Raw genomic sequence first — 22,479 nt, 5'->3', positions numbered from 1 at the left:
AAAGTCTTGACAGCTGAGTCTTCTAGGTACAAACTGACAAAAATCTAATAGAAAAGAAACAAAGAAAGCCTCACACCCCCAACTTCTATTGTTGGAATCCACATGGTAACAGGAAAAAACTGACTCTTACAAATTGCCTGCTGACATCCACTTGTGTGATATCGCACACGCAAAGACACAATAAAGAAACTCATGGACAAAGACTGTTTTGAAAATAAAAATCTATATGATCAATGTTTTATCCAGAAAAAAAAAAGAAAAGAAACAAAGGACTCAGTTTACATAGAATATAACAACTCCAAAACATGAGATGACGTTCCTCATCAGGATAATAAATGGAAATCAATATATTTGCAATGAGTTAATATAGTTAATATAAAAAACAATTCCACAATACTTACTTAAAGTTTAACCTTTGACTAAGAAATTCTACTTCTAGGAATTTATCTTGCCTAGAAACTCTAGGAGGCTGGAGAGGTGGCTCAGTGGTTAAGAACACTGACAGCTCTTCCAGAGGTCCTGAGTTCAAATCCCAGCAACCACATGGTGACTCACAACCATCTGTAACGGGGTCTGATGCCCTCTTCTGGTGTGTCTGGAGATAGCGACAGTGTACTCACAAACATAAATAAACCTTTCAAAAATAAAGATAATAATCTTCAGGAAGGAGCCATGCAGATCTGTGTGGCACAGTCACAGAGGACGTTTATGGAGCCCGCAGAGGCTCAGGCAGAATGCCTGGCAGTAGAAAAAAAAATGACGCACGATTATATTTGTGAATAAAATACAGCTCGTTCATAAAAAGCAACGAGACGCGTCTGTATGAGGTGCCATGGGATGGTTTTCAAAGTATCCTGCGTGAAAAAGCAGAAGACTGTGTTTAACATGCTGACATTTGTGGGCTCCTATAAAAGCAAAGCCATGTGTTTACAATATAGGCGCCTGAATGAACAAAGAGAAAATACAGAATAAAATCCATGAAGCCCGTCACAGTGTCTGACAATGGGGGTAGAGAACAAGGACAAGAACTCGCTGTGCCTCAAGTCTCCTTTTTTTTTTTTTTTGGTTCTTTTTTTCGGAGCTGGGGACCGAACCCAGGGCCTTGCGCTTCCTAGATAAGCGCTCTACCACTGAGCTAAATCCCCAGCCCCTCAAGTCTCCTTTTTTGTACTGCAATTCTTTTTTTTTTTTTTTTTCCGGAGCTGGGGACCGAACCCAGGGCCTTGCGCTCGCTAGGCAAGCGCTCTACCGCTGAGCTAAATCCCCAACCCCTGTACTGCAATTCTTTACCACATGTTCACACACATATACACACACACACACACATACATACACACACACATACATACACACATACACACATACACACATATACACATACACACACATACATACACACATACACACACATACATACATACACACACATACATACACACATACACACACATACACACACACATACATACATACACACATACACACACATACATACATACACACACATACATACACACATACACACACATACACACACACATACATACATACACACATACACACACGTACACACATACACACATACACACACATACATACATACACACATACACACACATACATACACACACATACATACACACATACACACATACACACATACATACATACACACACATACATACACACATACACACACATACATACACACATACACACACATACATACATACACACATACATACACACATACACACACGTACACACATACACACATACACATATACACACACATACACACATACACACATACACACACATACACACACACACATACACACACATACACACACATACACACACACACACCACACATACACACACACACACACATACACACGCTTGCATCTCTTTCAATAGCAAAAACAAGATTAGTTTTAGAGGCGGAAGGGAGAAGGATGGTACTTGCCATCTCAAATTGTGGGTGGCCGTCTCAGTGTAACCGTGTAATCGCAGTGACCATCTTTTAGTAATCCGGAAACGTGCGATTTCTATAATCAGGAAAATGAGCACCACAAAAACATCCTAAGAAGGAATAATGTGGGGCCGGCTCTGCGCGGGGTCACGGTGTCTAAAAAGCATGGGAAAATAGTTGTAATTTTTCTCTGTCATCCATCCGCACACATCATCCAAAATACACTTCCATAAATAAATATCATTTATAAGGAGGATAAGGAGCTGGGGGAAGGCCCGTTCAGGCGGACCGTCCCTGCTACCTCTTAGGCCCGGATCCAGTGCTGTGAGTCTGTCCTTTCCAACATCTCCTCCACCTGCGAGCTCCTGAACCAGGTCATCACTGAATAGGGCCGTCCCTGGGTCTGCTGGCTGATCCCCCAGCTTGGAGCTTCTGTGACTGCAGACTTCAAGGCTTGCCCTGCTGAGAGATGGGGGTGAGGCGGGTGAGGGTGGGCTGCGTGCAGGCTACAAGCACAAAGGGAGAGAGAGCTCTGAGAGCGTAAGGGAGGCCACGCTCAAGAACAGGGAGGTGTGCTAGCAGCCTATATGGAACTCACGCTGCCTACCTGAAAGACTACCCTGATTCTGGACAACAGCAAGGTATCCAACCTGAGTCCAGGCAATCATCGGGAAACCAGAACCCCCGAACCAGGCCAATGAGAGAGACAGAACTAGAGACTGGCAATGACAAGTGTGAAAGAAGACTGCCACCACCGAGAGCCATGCAAAATGTCTGCAGTCTATGCTACCACATGAAGCTATGTGGATGGTTGTGGGCCGTGTTACCATGAAGAGCATGTTAATGGGAGTGGTGCGAGCAGCCACCTGAGGCTTTGTTGATGTCCCTGGTCCATGGTTCATGCTGCTGACAAGGTCCATGTCTGGTTCTGTGGTCCTTCTGCAGCCAGGGACTATGTTGATATCTGCAGCTTGTGACACTCCCAAAGGCCATGTAGATGTCTGTGGTTTGTGCTGCTATGTGGGTGTGTGTATGGGGGGACCGTATGTCCATGTCTGAGGGCCCGGCTGCTGACTGGGACCATATTGGTATTCTTGGCAGAAGTTGCTATTCCAGTTGCTACATCATGTTGCTGCCCTTGGTCTGTGCTGCCACCAAGGACTATGATGGTGTCTATGTCCTGTGCTGTGGCAGAGGGCTGTGCTGATGTCCACGGTCAGCACTGCCACTGGAGGCCATGCTGAGGTTCCATGGCCTGTGCTGACTCCATGAGGGTGTCATTGATCCCCCAACAACTGGGAAGGGTAAGGAAGATGCTTTTGCCATGGCTCAACAGCTTCAGACTCACAGTTGAGAAAGAGGGACATAAAAGGTTTCAATGACAACCCTTGCCCCCACCCCACCCACCCCCGAAAAACCTAACAGCCTAGGTAAGAAACCATCGGAGAGAACAGTTAAAAATTGTGTAGCCCTCCACAACTAAGGGCTTCTGGTGGGGGTGGTGGGGAGGACTAAGTTGTTGTAAAAAAATAAAAAAAAAAATAAAAAATGTATGGTTGTCTTTTATCCCTTTTATCTGCTAGACATCCCAACTCCGCAGTGGCCCAGCTGCTGCACACTTCCCTATACTCAAACAGTCACATAAAAGAACACACAACACAATAACCTTTGGCCCAATTGATGAGATATAATTGCCCACCTAAACATACAAAGCCCAATACACATCCATCCCTTAAAAACATTTGTAACGACCTGTAAATGGAATCTTAACGTCATATTGTCCATATTGTCCTGCCACGGCTTCTCCTCTTCATCTCCCCCCCCCCTCTCTCTCTCTCTCTCTCTCTCTCTCTCTCTCTTCCCCCCCCCACCCCCCCATTCCATCTCCACCTCTTCCTTCAAACTTTTCTCCCGCCCATCCTTCCTTCTCATCCAATGACAGGCCTCCTTCTCTCCTGTACCTACCCTCACCTGTACTTTACAGATTAAATGGGGAGAAGGTTCTGGTGAAGTCACCTGAGTCCTGAGTACTTGACTAGGCAGCTGTCCTTGAGGCAGCAGAATTAGCATCAAAATACAGATAACTCCAGGGCAAACCACCACACTAATTTTTAAGGGGCTGGCTACTGGGAGTTTGACCACACTTCAGTGAGGTATAGGCCATACAGACTGGACTTGTGGTATCCTCCTCTTCCTCTTCCTCTTCCTCTTCCTCTTCCTCTTCCTCTTCCTCCTCCTTCTTTTTGGTGGGGAGGACACAAGGGTAGAGGGTAGACCTGGGAGGATTGGGAAGTGTATGGGATGTATGATGTGAAATTCCCAAATAATCAACAAAAATATTATGGGAAAAAAAGATTAAGAAAAACAAAGGAAACTCAGATTAGATAAAGTTCTATTTTCGGTAGCCATGAAACAAAGTGTTGCCTCAAGCATCACTGGGGCAACAGCTTCTAACGTTTCCATTATCAAAAGAATTTGGTGACGTCACCAGGAGAGAACACTCCTCAACAGAAGGATACCACACCCTACCTGAGCTGGTATTTTCTTTTCCTACCATTCCTCTTTACATTATCAAAACTAAAGGTAAAGTGACTCATATGAAAGAAATGGATAAAATTTTGATTACGATGAAAATCATAGTTGGCCATCAATCCCAAACTTTGACCTAAAAGCTATTTTATTCCAAACAATGAGTGATATGTCAAGGTGTCCTTGACTTTTGAGAATAGTGTCATTAAGGTCACATGGACAGAAATAATCTTAACTAAATGAGCCACAGTCTTACTTCACTCAAACTTTGTTGCAAAGAATCTCGAACTTAAATAGAGAACATTTCACATTGTTCTTGGGACATAGAGGTTGTGTCCTGGTATGGTATGTCCCGGTATGGTATTATTTGCAGAATTTACCAATAGAACTCTAAGCCGTACTTGTCACCTTAAATATTCAAGGGGATACATTAGAAGGAGGCAAAAAGAAACAGATGAAACTTTACTCAAATATTTTCTTTAACTCATGTTTCCGAAATTTCTAAAATGATCAAATATCTTAAAATTCTCTCTCTGTCTCTCTGTCTCCTCTCTATATAGTCCTGGCTGTCCTGAAGTTCACTATATACACCAGACTGGCCTTGAACTCAGAGAACCTCCTCCTTCTCCTCCTCCTCTCCTCCCCCTCTTCCCCTTTTTCCCTTCTCCTCCCTCCCCTCCTCCACACCCTGCATACTCTTCCTTGTCATACTCTGTTTTTAAACTCCATTTTTTGGAGCATAAATAGTTCATATGCTCATGACTCATGTGGCTGGTGGCACTGTATTCATAGGCACACACCCAAAACTTCATTAAATATATGTTCAAGAAATAGTAAACCTCTGTGTTCCTCCTGTACCCAAAGGCAAGAGAAGACTTGGTTTTGACTGATGCCTACCCAAATCCAGTTTGTGTGTTGATATCTACCACTGCCCCTATATCTCAATGCAACAATGGGGGCTTAATGCCTTTGTATACCTAAGAGACAGTGTATCTATTTTGAGGCTATGGGTTCTGAGGTCTTTAAGTCAATTATTGGTTTTACTCTCTTTGTGATACACTTGACTGTAGAACAATCTGGAATCAGACAGTGAAGTTGGTGGCCCAATTTCTACAATTCATTGTTTGAAGACACTGAAGAAAGATTTCTTAACCTTTAATGGAAATCTTCCCCCCACTCCCCCCCCTCTCTCTTTAGGAAGGAATGCAGTATAAAAAAGAAACACTGTTGCTAATTCTGCTTGCTATATTGCTAGCACTAACTCAGCGCTACTCCAGGTAAATATATATCCTTGATGTATCACAGTTGCGAATGACTGTCACAGCTGACCTAAAATGCTGGACGTTTACACAAAGGCATCAAAGCACTCCCCCATGGTGATATCGAACCTCAACTCCTTCACTTTTTTCAGAATTCAAGAAGTATTGATTAAATTCCTGGTGCTTGGTAAGCCTTGTGCCAACTGGTGCCAAGCAACACAGTGACCTACTGACCCTTGTCTTATGGAGCTTTACGCTCTAGGAGGAGAGAAATGGCCTGTTTCTTGTGTTGTCATGGTGCTGTGTAATAATGTTTCCTGTGTTGTCATGGTGCTATGTGATGATGCTAGGAAGTGAAGAGGCAGTGAAAGGGCCGCAGGGAACTCCTCTCTGATTTTACTCAATTTTTTAAATTCTGTTTAATGTGTATGTGTGAGTGCCTGCATATATGTTTATGCACCAGCAGGAGAAGCCAGAAGGAGGAGCTAGATCCCCTTACAGAGGGTCGTGAGCCACCATGTGGATGCTGGGAACCAAAACCCAGGTCCTCAGCAAGAGCAGCCAGCATTCTTAACTGCTGAGCTAGTTCTCCAGCTTCCTATTTTACTCTTAAGGCACTCATTTATAGCAATGTTTTCTGAGCCAGCCTTTAATCCCAGCCAGCACTCAGGAGCAGAGGCAGGCAGATCTCTGAGTTCAAGGCCCGCCTGGTTTACAGAGTGAATTTCAAGACAGGCTACACAGAAGAACACTGTCTCAAAAACAAAACAAAACAAAACAAAACAAAACAAAAAAACCAAAACCAAAACCAAAACCAAAAACAAACAAACAAACAAAAAACCAAAGCTAACATTTATATTAGCTTAAAATTCAGTTCAATCTCTGTGTTTCTCTGCCAAGCCTGCCTTCAGTGTACTAAACAAAAACACCTTCAAGACAATGGGCTGTTAGTTTAGGGGTTTGTTTGGTTTTGCTTTTAGAAAAAAAAAAAACAAAACCCATTTAACATCAAAGTTCTGATCATTGTTAATGAGGCCAAAACAGCAGCTCTCTAGAGGAAAAACAAAAACAAACAAACAAACAAACAAAACCCCAATGTCCCCATACGGAAACATTTAAATTCTCAGCTCCTCTGTGCCCCACTCACCAATGTCTCCCTTGTACCAGTGGCGCCAACCCTGGTTTGAAAGGCAGCTGAGTGGGGGGACAAATGTCTTTAAGTCTAACTCTATCTCTTCGGCATCCTAGGCTGTGTTTATTTGCCCTCCAGAGTTATTGCATTTTAATGAAGGAGATTCACAGCTGGCATGAAAGTCTTACCGCATGGCCCACAAGCTACTAGCAGGCCTAATTTGTCCTGTGTTTTGTTGCTGCAAACGTAAGCCAGGCGGAGTGCTTGGTGGGCACAAACAGATGGAAGAAAAACTGCAACTGTAGAGTTTGGGTTGTTTTGTTTTGTTCGTTGTTTTTATTATTAATAGACTCCTTTTTTTTCAAATTTAAAACTAAATTGATTTTTTCCCCCTTAAAGAACAAAGGATCACCTACAGAAGATGTACACCTGCTGGTAAGGGTCTGTCCTGTGTATGTTCTAAGAACTGTGAAGGGGGTGGTGCTTGGAGCAAAATGGGTTCCTAATAGAGATGCTGTACAGAGAAGTGTGCTTTGGCCATTGACGTCAATGTAAGCATCCTTGTTTGGGACAGTGATTGCTTTGGGTATCTTTAGACCGATATCTCCCTGTGAGCAGCCTGGTTTCTACCTGCAAGACGATGAACCTTATAGTTTCTTTGCATGTGAATCGTGGCTTCCAGCTTTCTGTTTTCAGGGGACTCCTGTGTGTGCAAACATGTCTCTGTGTTTATATGTTTCTTGTGACTTTTCTTTAGTTCCTTTTCTTCTGTTTGCATGTTTCGTCCTATTCTGATTTGGGTTTTTGTTTGCTTTATTATTCCTTAGATGCCCATCTGTTTTCTTTTTTCTTTTTCTTTTCTTTTTCTTGGATATTTTATGTATTTACATTTCAAATGCTTTCCCCTTCCCCCCCTCTCCCATATGCTCTTCCTGTTCCCCCTGCTTCTATGAGGATGCTCCCACTCCTACCTACCTCAACGCCCCACCTCAACGCCCTGGTATACCCTACATGGGGGAAACGAGCCTTCACAGGACCAAGGACTTTTCCTTCTATTGATGCTGGACAAGGCCGTCCTCTGCTACATATGTGGCTGGAGTCATGGGTCCCTCCATGTGTACTCATTGGTTGGTGGTTTAGCGCCTGGGAGCTCTAGTGGAGTCTGGTTGATTGATACTGTTGTTCTTCCTATGGTTTTGCAAACCCCTTTAGCTCCTTCAGTCTTTCCTCTAACTCCTCTATTGGGGTCTTCTTATTCAGTCCAATGGTTAGCTGTGAGCATCCTCAACCAGAGACGGAAAGGGTGTGAGTCCAGATGGGAAGGGAGGAGGGAGGAACTCAGGAGTTATGGGAGGGGAAACTCTAGTCAGAATATGTTGTTGGAAAAAAAAATCTATTTGGGGGCGGGGTAATCAGGGTGTTTGTTTGTTTGGTTTGGTTTTTTTCTAGACAGGCTTTCTCTATGTAGCCTTAGTTGTCCTGGAACTCACTCTGTAGAATTCAGAGGTCCACCTGTGTCTGCTTCGTAAGTGCTGGGATTAAAGACCTGCACCACCACAACCAGACTAAAGATCTATTTTCAATAAAAGAAGAATAAAATCTCAAGATGATGGACGTTGCTCAAAAATATATACAGCTAACTTGGTGTAAAACACAACCCCTCCCCCCCATAAACCAAGAGCGAACTTCTCTGTCACTACACAGTTTAATGAATTTCAGCACAGATACTTTGGATGTAGAAAGAGAACTGGGGGAATCCTACCGTGAAGGATCTTCAGCTAAAGACACTTCCGAAAATTGAGAGACGCATTCTCCATAACCTCCCACCTTATTTCAAAATAATTACCACTCACAGGAAGTTGCCCTGAAATCACGTGCACCTTTCACCTGATGTTCCCCCAGTGCTCCCCAAGGTTACAGCTCACATGACTGTACTCAAAGTCAGGAAACCGACACCAAGACAAGGTGCAGATATAATTTTGCCCTTTTTTTTTTTTTATCACATGTCGATATTCATACAAACAACACCAATCGAGATTCACTACTTTCCCATTACAGTCCGAACTATCCTGTTTGGGAACGTGTGATGCTGCTCCCTGTTCCAGATCCTACTTCATCCGGGATACCACTTCTAATCATTTTGCTATCACAACTTGCCGTCTTGAGACTTTTATAAACAGGGCCATAAAATACATAATCCGCTGGTAAGAGGCGTTGTCACTCAGCAAGATGCCCTTGACAGCCAAGGACGTTGTTTTTACTAACATTCCAGACCGCTTGACTGATAGGTAGTATTTCATACATGAACACAGCAAAATTTGTCAGACAAATTTTAGTGTAGACTTACATTTTTCAGAACCTAGCTTACGAAGGGTACTTAAATGCTTTGAACCTCCCTTCTAGCCCACCACCCACCTACCAGAGGTAGTGGAAAGGCAAAAGGATGTGGACCTGTTTAGAAATAGTTCTTTGGGGGAGACTCCAATATTCGTTGTCAGGATATAGGCAGGTCGGCTTACACACAGTAGCTAGATCCACTGGCAAACGCCATTCATAAATCAGCAATGGTAGTCCTAGCCAGAAGAAAATTCGAGGCTCCGTCAATCAGCTTGATTCCTTGGAAGCATCAAAAAGCCGCCACAAAACCACCAGAAGTTCTTTGGTGCTTTTCTCTTTAAGAAACCACAACGAACGTGGTCTTGCAAAGACTGGCAAGCTGAACCAATACCACGCCCACTGGCAAGCTGAACCAATACCACGCCCACTGGCAAGCTGAACCAATACCACGCAGCGTCGTCCACCGTCCGTTGGGTTATGCTTACACCCTTTCCAAACATCACATGGTCTCTCATGAATCCACTCTAGCAGAACGTCACATGCCCTTTCCCCGGGCAACTTCCAGAAAAACACGTTTGTTTTCAGCAAAACACCCTCCCACATGTCTGCTTCAGCAAAATCATCCTCTCGGAAGACAGTTTCCGTAAAAACACCACACAGCACAACTGAGTCTCCAAAGAATTTTCCACTTCATTTTAGTTAACAGCCTTTTTTTTTTTTTAATTTTTAGGTGATCTGGAAAATATTATGACACTTCGTTTTGGCCTCCATGGTTCCTCGTAAGAAACTTACTTGTTGAATGTCTGTCTTCGACAGGTGAAGGATCATCTCTCTGGCTTCTTTTGAGATGTTTTCCTTGAGTTTTCATGAATTGATGCCTGTTTGCAGCTCAATTAGATTCTTAAATCTCTCTCTCTCTCTTGCTATATTTGGGAAGTTCGCCGCTGCTGTTTTTAAAATTTATTTTATGAGTTTATGAGTGCTCCGTCTGCATGAACACCTGTACACCAGAAGAGGGCATCAGATCCCATCACAGATGGTTATGAGCCACCGTGTGGCTGCTGGGAGTTGAACTCAGGACCTCTGGAAGAGCAGTCAGTGCTCTTAACCGCTGCGCCACCTCTCCAGCCCCTAAGTACTGTGTTCTAGGGTTACTAGTACTACGATGAAACACCAAAAGCGACTTGGAAAGGGTTTATTTGGCTCGTACTTCCACAGCAGTGTTCAACACTGAAGGATGTCAGGATAGGAACTTAAACAAGGCAGGAACCTGGAGGCAGGAACGGATGAAGAGACCATGGAGGGGTGCTGACTGCTGGCTTGCTTACTGTAGCTTGCTCAGACTGCTTTTCTTGTAGAACTCAGGACCACCAGCCCAGAGGTGGCCCAGTCCATTGCCGCTAAGGAAATGCTCCACAGGCTTGCCTGTAGCCCAATCTTATGGAGGCCTTGTTGAAATTCAGGGTCCCTCCACTCAGACGGCTTTAGGTTGTGTGTAGAAGAATGCAAATAGACCCATGTCTATCACGATGCACACAACTCAACTTCAGGTGGATCAAAGCCCTCAACATAAAACCAGACAGTCCAAACGGGAAGTGGGGGATAGCTTTGAATGCACAGGAACCAACTTCCTGAACAGAACACCAACAACTCAGGCTCTAAGATCAACAATTAATAAATGGGACCTTATGAACTGGAAAAACTTCGAGAAGGTCTAGGACACCACTAGGTGTCACCAAAAGGTCAAAACGGCAGCCTATAGAATGGGAAAAGATCTGCACCAATCCCACATCTGACAGAGGGGTAATATGCAAAATATATAAAGAACTCAGGAAACCAGATATCAACAAACAATCCATCTTAAAAATGGGCTTCAGATCTAAAAAGAGAACTCTCAACAGAGGAGTCTCTAATGGCTGAGAAGTACTTAAAGAAACGTTAACCATCCTTAGCCGTTAGGGAAGCACAAATCAAAACGAGGCTGATCTCAAGTCACAGACAGACCATGCTGGTGGGGATGTGGAGCAAGGGGAACTCCTCGACTGCTGGTGAGAGTGCAAATTTGTACAGTCACTTTGGAAATCAAAATGTCGGCTTCTCAGAAAATTGGGAATTGATCAACCTCAAGACCCAGCTATACCACTCCTGGGCATATACCCAAAGGATGCCCCACATCCCACATGGACATTTGCTCAACTGTGTTCATAGCAGTTTCATTCATAATAGCCAGAAACTAGAAACAACATAGATGTCCCTCAACATGGACAAAGAAAACACGGTACATTTACACAATCAAGTCTTACTCAGCTGTTAAGAACAACATCACGAAGTTTGCAGGCAAATGGGTGGAACTAGAAAAGATCATCCTAAGTGAAGGCAACCCAGGCCCAGAAAGACAAACATGGTGTGCACTCACTTATAAATGGTTATTAGCTGTGGGGGGAGGACAAAGGGAACGAGTACTGGGAAAGACAACTGGAATGGTGAGGGTGGCATCTCTGGGATGAGCTAGAAACCTAGGGCAATGGAACCTCCCAGGAATCTAAGAGAGTGACCCTACTAAGACTCCTCCTAGCACTGGGGGGTATGGAGCCTACCCCGCCATCTCCTGTAACCAGGCAAGACTTCAATGGAGGGACTGGAACACCAACCCAGCCACTAAACCTTCAACCTACGATTTGTCCTAACAAGGCATGCTGGAATAAAGATGGGGCAGAAATTGTGGGAATGGATAACCAATGGCTGGTCCAGCCTGAGAGCCCCGTGCCATGAGAGGGAGCTCAGCCTAGTGCTGTTAAGGACAGTATTCTGCTATACTTGCAGACAGGAGCCTGGCATAGCTGTCATCTGAGAGGCTTCACCCAGCAGCTGACGGAAACTGATGCAGAGACCCACAATTGGGGAATCCTGAGAAAGAAGGGGAGGAAGGACTGTAGGAGCCAGAGAGATCAAGGATGCCACAAGGAAACCTACAGGACTAACCTGTGCCCATAGGGGCTCACAGAGACTGAACTGCCAGTTAGGGAGCCTGCACGGGACTGACTTAGGCCCTCTGGACATATGTAATAGTTGTGCAGCTTGGTCTTCATATGGGACTCCTAAGAACAGGAGCAAGGGGCTGTGTCTGACTCTGTCGCCTGCCTTTGGGACCCTTTCCGCCTTCTGGGCTGCCTCTTCTAGCCTCAATAGGAAAGGATGCGCCTAGTCTCACTGCAACTCTTTACTGCAAGGCCAGTTGACACGCATGGGAGGCCTCCCCTTTTCTGAAGAGAAAGAGAGGGAGAATGGATGTGGAGGAGGGGAAGTGGGTGGTGGGGAGGACAGAGAGGAGAAGAGAGAGGGGAAACTTCAGTTAAGATGTAAATGAACTAATCTTTTAAGAAGACATAATGCCCAAGATGGTGATGATAACTATATTTTCCAGCACATACTGCTTTAACCACTCTCTTCCTCTCCTCTCCTCTCCTCTCCTCTCCTCTCCTCTCCTCTCCTCTCCTCTCCTCTCCTCCCCTCCCCTCCCCTCCCCTCTCTTCTCCTCTCCCCTCCCCTCCCCTCCCCTCTCCTCTCCTCTCCTCTCCTCTCCTCCCCTCTTTTCTCCTCTCCCCTCCCCTCCCCTCCCCTCCCCTCTCTTCTCCTCTCCCCTCTCTTCTCCTCTCCCCTCCCCTCCCCTCCCCTCTCCTTCCCTCTCCTCTCCTCTCCTCTTCTTTCCTCTCCTCTCCATTCCCCTTGAGACTCCAGTCACAAGAATGTCCCCTGTTGTTATGGCCCATCCCATCTCTTCAAACTTCTCTTTTGTTGCTTTTAGCTTTTGTCTCAGTTGTCCAAATCGAGCGGTTTCTGTTACTCTATATTCCACTTTGGAGAGTCCTTTCTTCGTCCTCACCACCCTGCTATTGAGCCCACCCCCTGAGTTATTTCTATCCCCTCACCCACCCCCACTGTTGAGCCCACCCAATGAGCTATTTCTACCCCCACTTGTTAAGCTCAAATGCTGAGTTATTCTATCCCCTCCTACCCACCCCACCCCCGCCCCGCCCCCACTGAGCCGTCTCTATCTCCATTTGATGCTGTTGGTAAGATTTTCTACTTCCGTTTCTTTGCACCAAACTACGCCCACTAAGGTGAGTCTTCTCTCTGTACCTAGGAGAGATCATCTGGAAGAACCTCAGCTCGAGTCTTGGTTTAATCCAAAGTAAGAATAAAATAATGATGTAACTTAAAGAGAATCTTATTCTGTAATCAAAGGGTAGGTGCTCAAGATACCTAGAACCAGCTCATTTCTAAGATTTTTTACTTTTAAGGGTTTTTCCCCCCATGTTTATGGTCTATTTTCCAAGAATCATGCAGTTAAGGGATGTAATAAGAAAGCCGTCATATTCAATCTGGTTTAACATTCCTGGTATTCTTAGGGAGAAAATGTCTTTAAGTACAACCTAAAATGCCAATACTGACTCCCCTCAACTTTAATTTACGATCACTAAATTTACATATTAATTATACAAGTGAATGTCTCACTGTGACATTTCTATACATGTGTGTATTATGTTTTGCTAGTGTCAATTCTTACTATGCTCACTTGTTATTGATACTCAAGGGAGATCACTATTCTTCTGTAATGGTTGTGCAATATTTGGCTTGATGCTTACACAGTATAAACATGTTTATAAAATGTTCACAGTGCATTTGTGCATTGACATTGTGTGATATTTGCAATTTGGATTCTACTATATTCCAACAAATATAAGTGTGTGTGTGTGTGTGTGTGTGTGTGTGTGTGTGTGTGTGTGATGTAAGAGTGTGGATTTCTAACATGGAGTCATTAGTCATTAGTTTAAAGACTTCAGATTTTAAGGCCTAGGAAGTTGGCTCTGTGTGGTAAAATGAATGCAGCGTATGCATGAGGACCAGAGTTTGGATCTCCGGCATTCACACAAATGCTGGGTATACATGGTAACCAGTCTGTTCTCCCTGGGCTCAAGAAGTGAAGACAGGATCCCTGGAGCCAACTGGCTAGGTCTGGATTCCAGAGAGAAACAGCTTCGGTACATAAGAAGACACTCCATGCCGATCTCTAGCCTCTACATGCACATGCACAGACATGCACCCGCATCTATGTAAACATGCACATACACGTATACAGCACACACACGTACAGAAGTAAAAGTGAATACATATAATTAGGGACTGGAGAGGTGGCCCAGCAGCTAATAGTGCATGTTGCTCTTGCAGAGGACCCAGGATTGATTCCCAGCACCTATGTGGCAGCCAATAGCCATATATAACTCCAGTTCTAGGGGATCCCATGCTGTCTTTTGGCCTCACTGAGAGCAGGCATACATGTGGTAAGCATGCATACATGCAAACAAAACACACTTAGAAATTGAAAACAAGTAAGTCTTTAAAAATAAATAACTAGGGGCTGGAGAGATGGCTCAGTGGTTAAGGGTACTGACTGCTCTTCCAGAGGTCCCGAGTTCAATTCCCAGCAACCACAAGCTGTAATGAGATCTGATGCCCTCTTCTGGTGTGTCTGGAGACAGCTATGGTGTACTTATATATAATAAATAATAAACCTCTAAAAAGTAAATAAATGATGCAAAATTTAATATTTGATTTATGCTACTCAATTACTTTTGATGATTATTCTATTTATTTTCTAATCTATAGTGGGTAAATATTGAAATGTTTTACTTATTTTGCATACTTACTTGATGTTAGTTTTGTAATATCAAATATTTCATTCTTGGCTGTGACCATGCCTAGGCCTAGAGGAGCAAGCGTAGGCATGGTTTATAAGAGATCAGGGATTGCCAGGGCTGTGAAAGAGGAACCATCCATCGAAGTTGTAATCACAGAGGGGCATTACTATTCAACAAAACTGCAAGAGAAAAAGAAAACAGACAGCCTGACCTCTCTTTCTCTCTCTCTCTCTCTCTCTCTCTCTCTCTCTCTCTCTCTCTCTCTCTCTCTCTCTCCCTTTCTCTCCCTGTGTGTCCTCTGAGTTTTCCTTGGTACTTCTCATTTGTAGACTCTCTAGAAGCCATAGACAAAAGGACTTTGGGTGGCCAATCTACTCCCGAGAAGAGATGAGGATGGATAAGAAAACAGATGGAAAAACACCTAGCACAAATCAGTCCTTCTACAAACTAGTATTGTTTCCTAAGGCCTTCACTTAAGGGGTTGGGGATTTAGCTCAGTGGTAGAGCGCTTACCTAGCAAGCGCAAGGCTCTGGGTTCGGTTCCCAGCTCCGAAAAAAAGAAAAAAAAACCTTCACTTACACGAAAAAGCTCATGTCCCCAAACAGGCCAAACATAAAGTTCTATCAACCGTATCTCCACAAGAGGATGAGGGTATCATCACATGATGACAATATTGTCACACAATACAATGACAGTATCTCACAAGATGACATTAGTCATCCTCAACGCTCACCCTACAAAGTAGGAGAGAAATGGGGAGAAAATAAACTAACATACACAATAAATCATTGTTACAGTCCTACTGCAACAGCTGCTGAGGAGACAGAAAAGTGGAAACATAATAATCAGATCCACGGCTTCCTTACTCTCTACTGATACATTGTTGACCTCTGTTCTGATCTCCTCCATTCCTGACATCCCCAAGTCCCTCAGTGGTGCAGCCCTATTGAGGCACCACAGTTTCCCAAGGACCATTATTCCTGGGCATGAGAGTTGTGGAGCACATTCCAGAGAGTTCTTTGGAAGGCAGTTCTCCCCCCTGCCATTTTTTGCAGTAGCAACTTGTATCTCTTTAGTAATGAGAATGATTTGCCCAGCCAGTATATTAATGGTATTCCTATCATTTAATTCAACATTTAACAAAACTCCAAAATGACCTGCAAGTGGTTTTTATGACTTTATTCCCTGAGAAGGGATTCCTCCCTTGTGAAGTAGTATCTCCCAGCCCATGGATCTGCAGTCATAAACATGTTAATCAAACACAAACACTCTATAAATGAATTATATAATGTAATCAAGAACACACACTTTCCCACATCCACCCATCCTTATGACTATGTATTTCAACTTCAGGAAACGTGTCACCAGATTAAAAAAAGATCACTGATTCAGAGCATCCTAGGGACAGGACCTCAACCTTGCAGAGACTCAGCTCTCAACTGGCACTGAAATGGAGACTTCTGTTGACTCTCCCGCTTGACAGACAGAGGACAGAGGCTATGATGAAAATACACCAACTGTGACACAGTTCATCATAAAATTCACTGGCTTCTCAGCTAGGCAGTATGTATGACACTGGACATTCAGTGCCTGCCTAGCTCCATGTAAGGGATGGGGCACATTGCTTAGCCACACAATCTCCATTCCTGTGCCGGGGCCACTCTGCACAGACTCACTGAGGCAGAACCAGGGCTGAGAGGCAGGGCTGTCATGATGGCATCCAGGCTGCCCCTGCTGCACATTAGCTTACTGAGCATCCCCTGTACAGGGCATCCTCTGACCAGCATTTCCCTCTCAGGGGAAGAGTCTCACATCTAAGGACTCTTAAGTTTTACCTCTTCATCTCCTGTTTTATCTTCCGTTAAACAATGTTGTCTTTTGAAATGTTAACACTTTAGTTTTAATCATGTTTTGTGTGTGTGTGTGTGTGTGCACGCGCGTGTGCACAGGAGTGCACACGCCTGTATAAGAGTAGCAGGGCTGTTGGAACCTCTGCAGCTAGAGTTGCAGGCTGTTCTTAGCAAGTCCACATGGGCTCTGGTAGTCAAACTTGAGTCTTCTGCAAGACTCTTAACCACTGATCCATCTCTTCATCCCTTAAATTTATTTTATATGTATTCATGGGTATGCATGTGTGTGGAGGCCAGTGACACTGGATATCACTTTCCACCTTATATATTTTAAGATATGTTCTCTCATTGAACCTGTCTAGGCTGGCTGGATCCTACACCCCTAGGGTGCTCCTGTCTCCCCCTTCCACTGTTGGAATTACAAGCATGCACCACAATGCCCCGCTTAAAATACACACACACACACACACACACACACACACACACACACACAATGCATGAGCTTGCATACATGAGTTTGTGTGTGCAGGACCCCACAAAAACCAGTGGACGGTGATCTCCTAGAACTACAGGTGGTTGTGAGCCATTATATGTGGGTGCTGGGAACTTACCCAGGGTCCTCTGCAAGAGCATCACCGTGAAGCCATCACTTGGGGTCTGGAGGTTGAATTTCTTATGCTCATCAGTGAGAAGAACTTTCTCACTGAGCTGTCTCTAATGCCTGTTGCGTGTAGCTTTGCTACCCCACCTAAGTTCCTGAAAAGAGCCACTAGCTCCACCCCCAAGAGAATATTGGATCCTGGGATGAAAACACACACACACACACACACACACACACACACACACACACACACACACTCAGTTGTTCAATTTCAACTTGCCTTTTAGTACAATTGCTAGGTTCTACTTATCTCTCACCTGGAGAAGCACGCCCTTATCAATACTTTTAGCTCCGCATCTTTCCACCTGCCCTCAACTTTAGTTTACATCTAGTCCTAGCTGAACTACCTGACTGTCTACCTGTGTGGCCACTCTATCCTAGATCTCATATGGCTGATCACCTTTTCTCCCTCAGAAGCATGGCTCTCTCTCTGTCGCTGTCTGTCTCTGTCTCTGTCTCTGTCTCTGTCTCTCTCTCTCTCTCTCTCTCTCTCTCTCTCTCTCTCTCTCTTTCTCCCTCCCTCCCACTCTCTTCTCTCCTTGTGTCTGTCTTTTCACGGAGGGGGATTCTAGTGCCTGTGAGCTGAGGCTCTCTCTGTGTTCCATTGTTCAAATTTCCCCACACTCTGCAGCCCACGTGATGCACTCTGCTCTGCTCACTGAGAAACCAATCCTCCCTTCTTCCTAGACTTGTGCTGTGTGTGTGTGTGTGTGTGTGTGTGTGTGTGTGTGTGTGATCTATCTGAGAATTCCTAAATTAATAGTGAATTCTTGACCCACATTGGGCGCCATCTATAATGTGTAGCTTTGCTACCCCACCTAAGCTCTGGGAAAGGACCACACTGGCATTTGAACAACTGTGTGTGTCTGAGTTTCATCCATGGATTCAATATTCTCTAGGCAGAGGCTGGTAGCACAATCTGTTCCTGGAGCTTAGGTAGGGTAGCAAAAGCTACATGCAAAACACACCCACCAATTTCTTAACATGGATCTTTAAAAGAATCTTTTTCTTTCATTCTGGCCAAAAAAATTATTAGCCTGATTTATTGAGAAAAACCAGTAATCTTTGAAATTGTTTCACTGTCTCAAATAGATTGGGGAGGGGAGTGTAGCTCAATGGTAGAACACTTAGCTAGGATACATGAAGACCTGGGTTTAAACACCAACACTACCAGAAAACAAAACAAAAGATAAACAAACAAAACCACAGTGGGCATTGTGTAATCCATGTTCAGCACAGATTTCATTTGGATATATAGCAAACTTAATTACACAAAAAGTATAGTTAGTCAGGTTTTTGGTTTACTTTGCTTGGGTTTAGCCCACACTGGCCTTGAACTCACTATGTAGCTAAGGATGCCTCTGAACTCCTGAACCCCTTGCCTCCATCTCCCAAGTGGAGATCTAACATAATACCATGCTAGGCAAGTACTTTACCAACTGAGTCACATCTACTCCCCTAGTAAATCTGTCTTAAAGTGTAGTTTAAAATTTATGATTTAAATATAAGTGTATGCCTATATATTTTTCAGTACAGGGAGGCTTAAAATAACTCTACAAAATAAATATATGACTTAGTCCTTAAAATGGTAATGGTACACTTTTTTTTTCTTTTTTTCGGAGCTGGGGACCGAACCCAGGGCCTTGCGCTTGCTAGGCAAGCACTCTACCACTGAGCTAAATCCCCAACCCAATGGTACACTTTTAAAGAATTTGTTACTTTGTGATTTTTATCACTATTATTAATACACTGGTAAGGATTGCCAAATTGTATCTTTGTGTAGATATAGATTTGTACTTAAATCTACAACTTCATTTTATATTCAACTCCTTCTGAGATGTGTATCTTAATGTGGTTGATTTAATGCCTCGACTTCAGATTATTTATTGCTACTAACACTGCCTTCGTGTTATCCATCAGAAACAACTCTAATACTTTCTATTTGTCTTGGCAGTCTCATTTTCTCCTGCATTGCATCTACGTGCTTAAAGCATAAAGGAGAAGTTGAAAAGGGAATAGTGTGCATGTGTGTGCATGTATGCGCATGTGTGTGCATGTGTGTGTACATGTATGTGCATGTGTGTGCGTGTGTACGAGTGTGTACATGTACATGTGCAAGCCAGAGGTCGATACCAATTATCTCCTTCAGTTTGTTTTATTCTGTTTCCTGAATAGAATGTGAAGGCCACTGAGGGTTAGGCTGGGTACTCACTAAGTCCTAGGGGTCCTCCTGTTTATACCTCTAGGTGTGCACCATGCCTAGATTTTTTTGACATGAGTTCTAGGGAGCCAGACTAGGGTCCTCATGCATTCATGGCAAGCACCTTTACTGGGTGAACCATATCCTCAGTTCCACAAAGAGAATATTCTAGATATTCCAGCAGGGGGAGGGGTGGGGAGAAAGAAAGGAAAAATAGAAGTTAAAACCGTAGTAAGCCCCTCTACAGCCATTTGTTAAGAGCACTCACGCAACTTATACTGCCACCATGAGATAACCTGCTGCGTTTTTGTTCTTTTTTTTTTTTTTTTGCTCAACAGAAAACGTCCTGATGTTATAGCAACAACTGGTTGGCTCGCTCCAGTCTTATGGGAAGGAACTTATGACAGAGAAGTTCTAGAACAATATTATAAGAGACTGAACATCACCGTAGGCTTGGCTGTCTTTGCTACTGGAAAGTAGGCACTGCTGGTAGCTGTCCTTAATACTCTGGAGAAATAAGGTTGAGCAGCCGTGGACTGTCTCTAGCCCAAGTACTGGTTACTAAGGAGTCTGTCATAGCTTCTTTCTGCCCTGTGAGGCTATGGAATAGTGGCTGTTTATTTGCTTTTTCTGTTTTGTTTCGTTTTATCCAGAAATAGCTGAATGTTAGAACGTGTGCAGTACATTGCTATCTAGCTAACTCTCTTTCCTTCTCTTCATAACAAACTCCTTGTCTTTTCCCAAGCTTACCAGATTGTCTTTCGCTAACCAATACAGCTGAAGGTACAGACACAGCCCCTCTATCATTATCTTCTTAGACACCAACATCTTACGTGTTAATTAAATGGCACACCTCTCCTGGGAATTAGTGAAGTGTTTTTGTCTATCTTTCGTTTTCATAGCTTTTCAAGTGAGTCCCTGAGACGCTTCATAAAATCTGCCAATAAGTACTTCATGGTTGGCTACAATGTTATTTTCTACATCTTGGCTGATGGCACGAGCAATCTACCATACCTTGAGTTGGGTCCTCTTCGGACACTTAAAATGTGGAGGCTCTCTGGAGAAGAGATGACTTATGAAGACAGTAATCTCAGGAACATGAATAACATGCGATACAAAATCATGGAACATATTCAATATGAAGTCAACTTTCTCTTCGTGATGACTGCGAACCAGATCATCAAGAACCACTTTGGAGTAGAAACCTTGGGCAGATCTGTAGCTCAACTCCATGCATGGTGGTATTTCAAACAGCCCAGAGAGTTCCCTTATGAGAGAAGAAGGAAAGCCTCAGCTTTCATTGCCTTCGAAGAGGGAGATTTCTATTACCACAGTGCCATTGTTGGTGGCACGCCCCTAGATGTCTTAGATCTCATCGAACACTATATAAAGGGAATTATAGATGACAGGACAAATGAACTTTCTAGCACGTATGAAAGACACCTAAATAAATATTTTTTTATCAAAAAACCCGTTAGGGTGTTATCACCAGAGTACAACTGGGATCCAAGATTTAAAACTCCTCCAGAAATCTGGCATATTAAGGTAGCATGGCAACCACGAATCACTTAACGGTTGTGCCGTGGGGTTTGTGAAATCGCAAGTAAATAGCAGGGTATTCTTCAAAAATAAAACTTTGGGAAACGTACAAAAGTATATAATCTTTCAGAATAAATTGTCTTTGAAATTATAATTCTCCTTAGTCTGAATAGAAGTAAACAGATAAGTATTATATGGTGTGATGTGTGCATTAATATTGTGGGAATTATTTTGGAGGTAATAATTTTTTTATGAAGAAATCATGCACATGTCAAGCAGATATACACAAGGCAAGCTTAATATTCATGACTTTGCCCATTTTGGGGGTGGGAAGTATATTCCTTAGAGTCAATCTCCTTGATCAGTATTCAGTGTGACTGAACTCAGGTGAGCTGGAGACATCTTACCACATGTAGATCTTGCTTTTATTGCTAATTATGATGAATTCATTTTTAAAACAATGTTTCTATGTTACGCTATGTATGTGGATGTTTTCCCTGAATGTGTGTCTGCACTACGTGCATGCCTAATGCCCTCTGGGGCCAGAAGAGGCATTTAGATACCCGTAACTAGAATAACAGGCAGGTGTGAGTCACCATGTGGGTGCTCCAACTCAGCCCTGCTCCTCTGAAAGGGTGGTAAGTGCTCTTAACCGCTGGGCCATCTCTCCAGCTTTGAGTTCGTGTTTTTAAAGAAAGAGACAAGGATGTGATAAAATAAAATTTATCTTGTCCTCGAGGCACCTAAAAGTCTAACACAGGAGATAAAACTACCCATAAATGTTTATTCTACAAATTTAAAAGTTAAAAAATTAAAAAAAAAAAGCCTCAGTCCCCTCTCCCAAATATGCCTAGATCTGGATGCTGGTCATGTATACTATGCTGGTAAAATCTCATGTGCCGTCTCAGCTCCCTGAGAAGCTGGCTTTGGAAGTGCGGTTGGTCTCTCCTCTCCAGGACTGTTTAAGTTGTGTCCTCTGACCCCACTTCTCTGGGGAATGGCTCCCCATTCCCTGTGACAGCGAGGAAAACTCTAGCAAACAACCTGAGGTAAAGCATGCTCTTTCCAACAGAGGTCACTAGCATTTATCCTCTGGCGTGAAAATGTCTGCAGAGGGAACGAGAACCAGAAGTTCAGCCGTGGGAAGCCCATCCCTGCAGAAAAAGCACAAGTGGGACCCCCTGCTTCAACTTCCCCGGGTGATTTCTGCTGTGCATCTATAAGCCCCGACTTTGATGATGTTCTCTCTATATGGTACTATTTGTTCTTGTTCTTGGAAGTCCCACCTGAGGCTACC

General features: G+C 43.7%; 1 protein-coding gene and 1 long non-coding RNA gene across 10 annotated transcripts; one reads left to right on the top strand and one right to left on the bottom strand.

The window, feature by feature from the left end:
• Positions 1-862: 862 nt before the first annotated feature.
• On the bottom strand, positions 863-20,779 carry LOC102548933 (uncharacterized). The gene is made up of 4 exons (XR_005502106.2): positions 20,658-20,779; positions 4,142-4,251; positions 2,277-2,434; positions 863-2,131 (listed from the first exon to the last, which is right to left on the bottom strand). It is a non-coding gene; the product is annotated as an uncharacterized LOC102548933 (long non-coding RNA).
• Positions 4,370-21,375, top strand: Ggta1l1 (glycoprotein, alpha-galactosyltransferase 1-like 1). 9 transcript variants are annotated; one of them, XM_039105823.2, is made up of 7 exons: positions 4,498-4,512; positions 5,702-5,781; positions 7,295-7,330; positions 9,963-10,048; positions 13,377-13,424; positions 19,982-20,119; positions 20,546-21,375. In XM_039105823.2, exons 4-7 carry the CDS (start codon positions 10,032-10,034, stop codon positions 21,213-21,215), a joined length of 873 nt encoding a protein of 290 aa, XP_038961751.1. In that variant the 5' UTR covers positions 4,498-4,512; positions 5,702-5,781; positions 7,295-7,330; positions 9,963-10,031; the 3' UTR covers positions 21,216-21,375. The 9 variants fall into 9 exon arrangements, with proteins under 9 accessions (XP_006234108.1, XP_063140602.1, XP_038961750.1 ...); XM_039105821.2 differs by lacking the exon at positions 4,498-4,512 and adding an exon at positions 4,537-4,558; XM_006234046.5 differs by lacking the exon at positions 9,963-10,048 and having other exon boundaries at positions 4,370-4,512.
• The last annotated feature ends 1,104 nt before the right edge of the window (positions 21,376-22,479 follow it).

The sequence above is a fragment of the Rattus norvegicus genome, chromosome 3 (genome assembly GCF_036323735.1).
Source record: "Rattus norvegicus strain BN/NHsdMcwi chromosome 3, GRCr8, whole genome shotgun sequence".
Classification (NCBI taxonomy): Eukaryota; Metazoa; Chordata; class Mammalia; order Rodentia; family Muridae; genus Rattus; species Rattus norvegicus.
The sequence above is the reverse complement of the archived record's forward strand: the minus strand, read 5'-3'. Positions and strand labels throughout refer to the sequence as shown.

Excerpts from the sequence above, each read along its gene's own strand:
- Ggta1l1 (XM_006234046.5), top strand. The coding sequence starts at position 5,708 with ATGCAGTATAAAAAAGAAACACTGTTGCTAATTCTGCTTGCTATATTG. Across the intron at positions 5,782-7,294 it reads CTAACTCAGCGCTACTCCAG|AACAAAGGATCACCTACAGA; the intron begins GTAAATATATAT and ends TCCCCCTTAAAG. Across the intron at positions 7,331-13,376 it reads CAGAAGATGTACACCTGCTG|GAGAGATCATCTGGAAGAAC; the intron begins GTAAGGGTCTGT and ends CTCTGTACCTAG.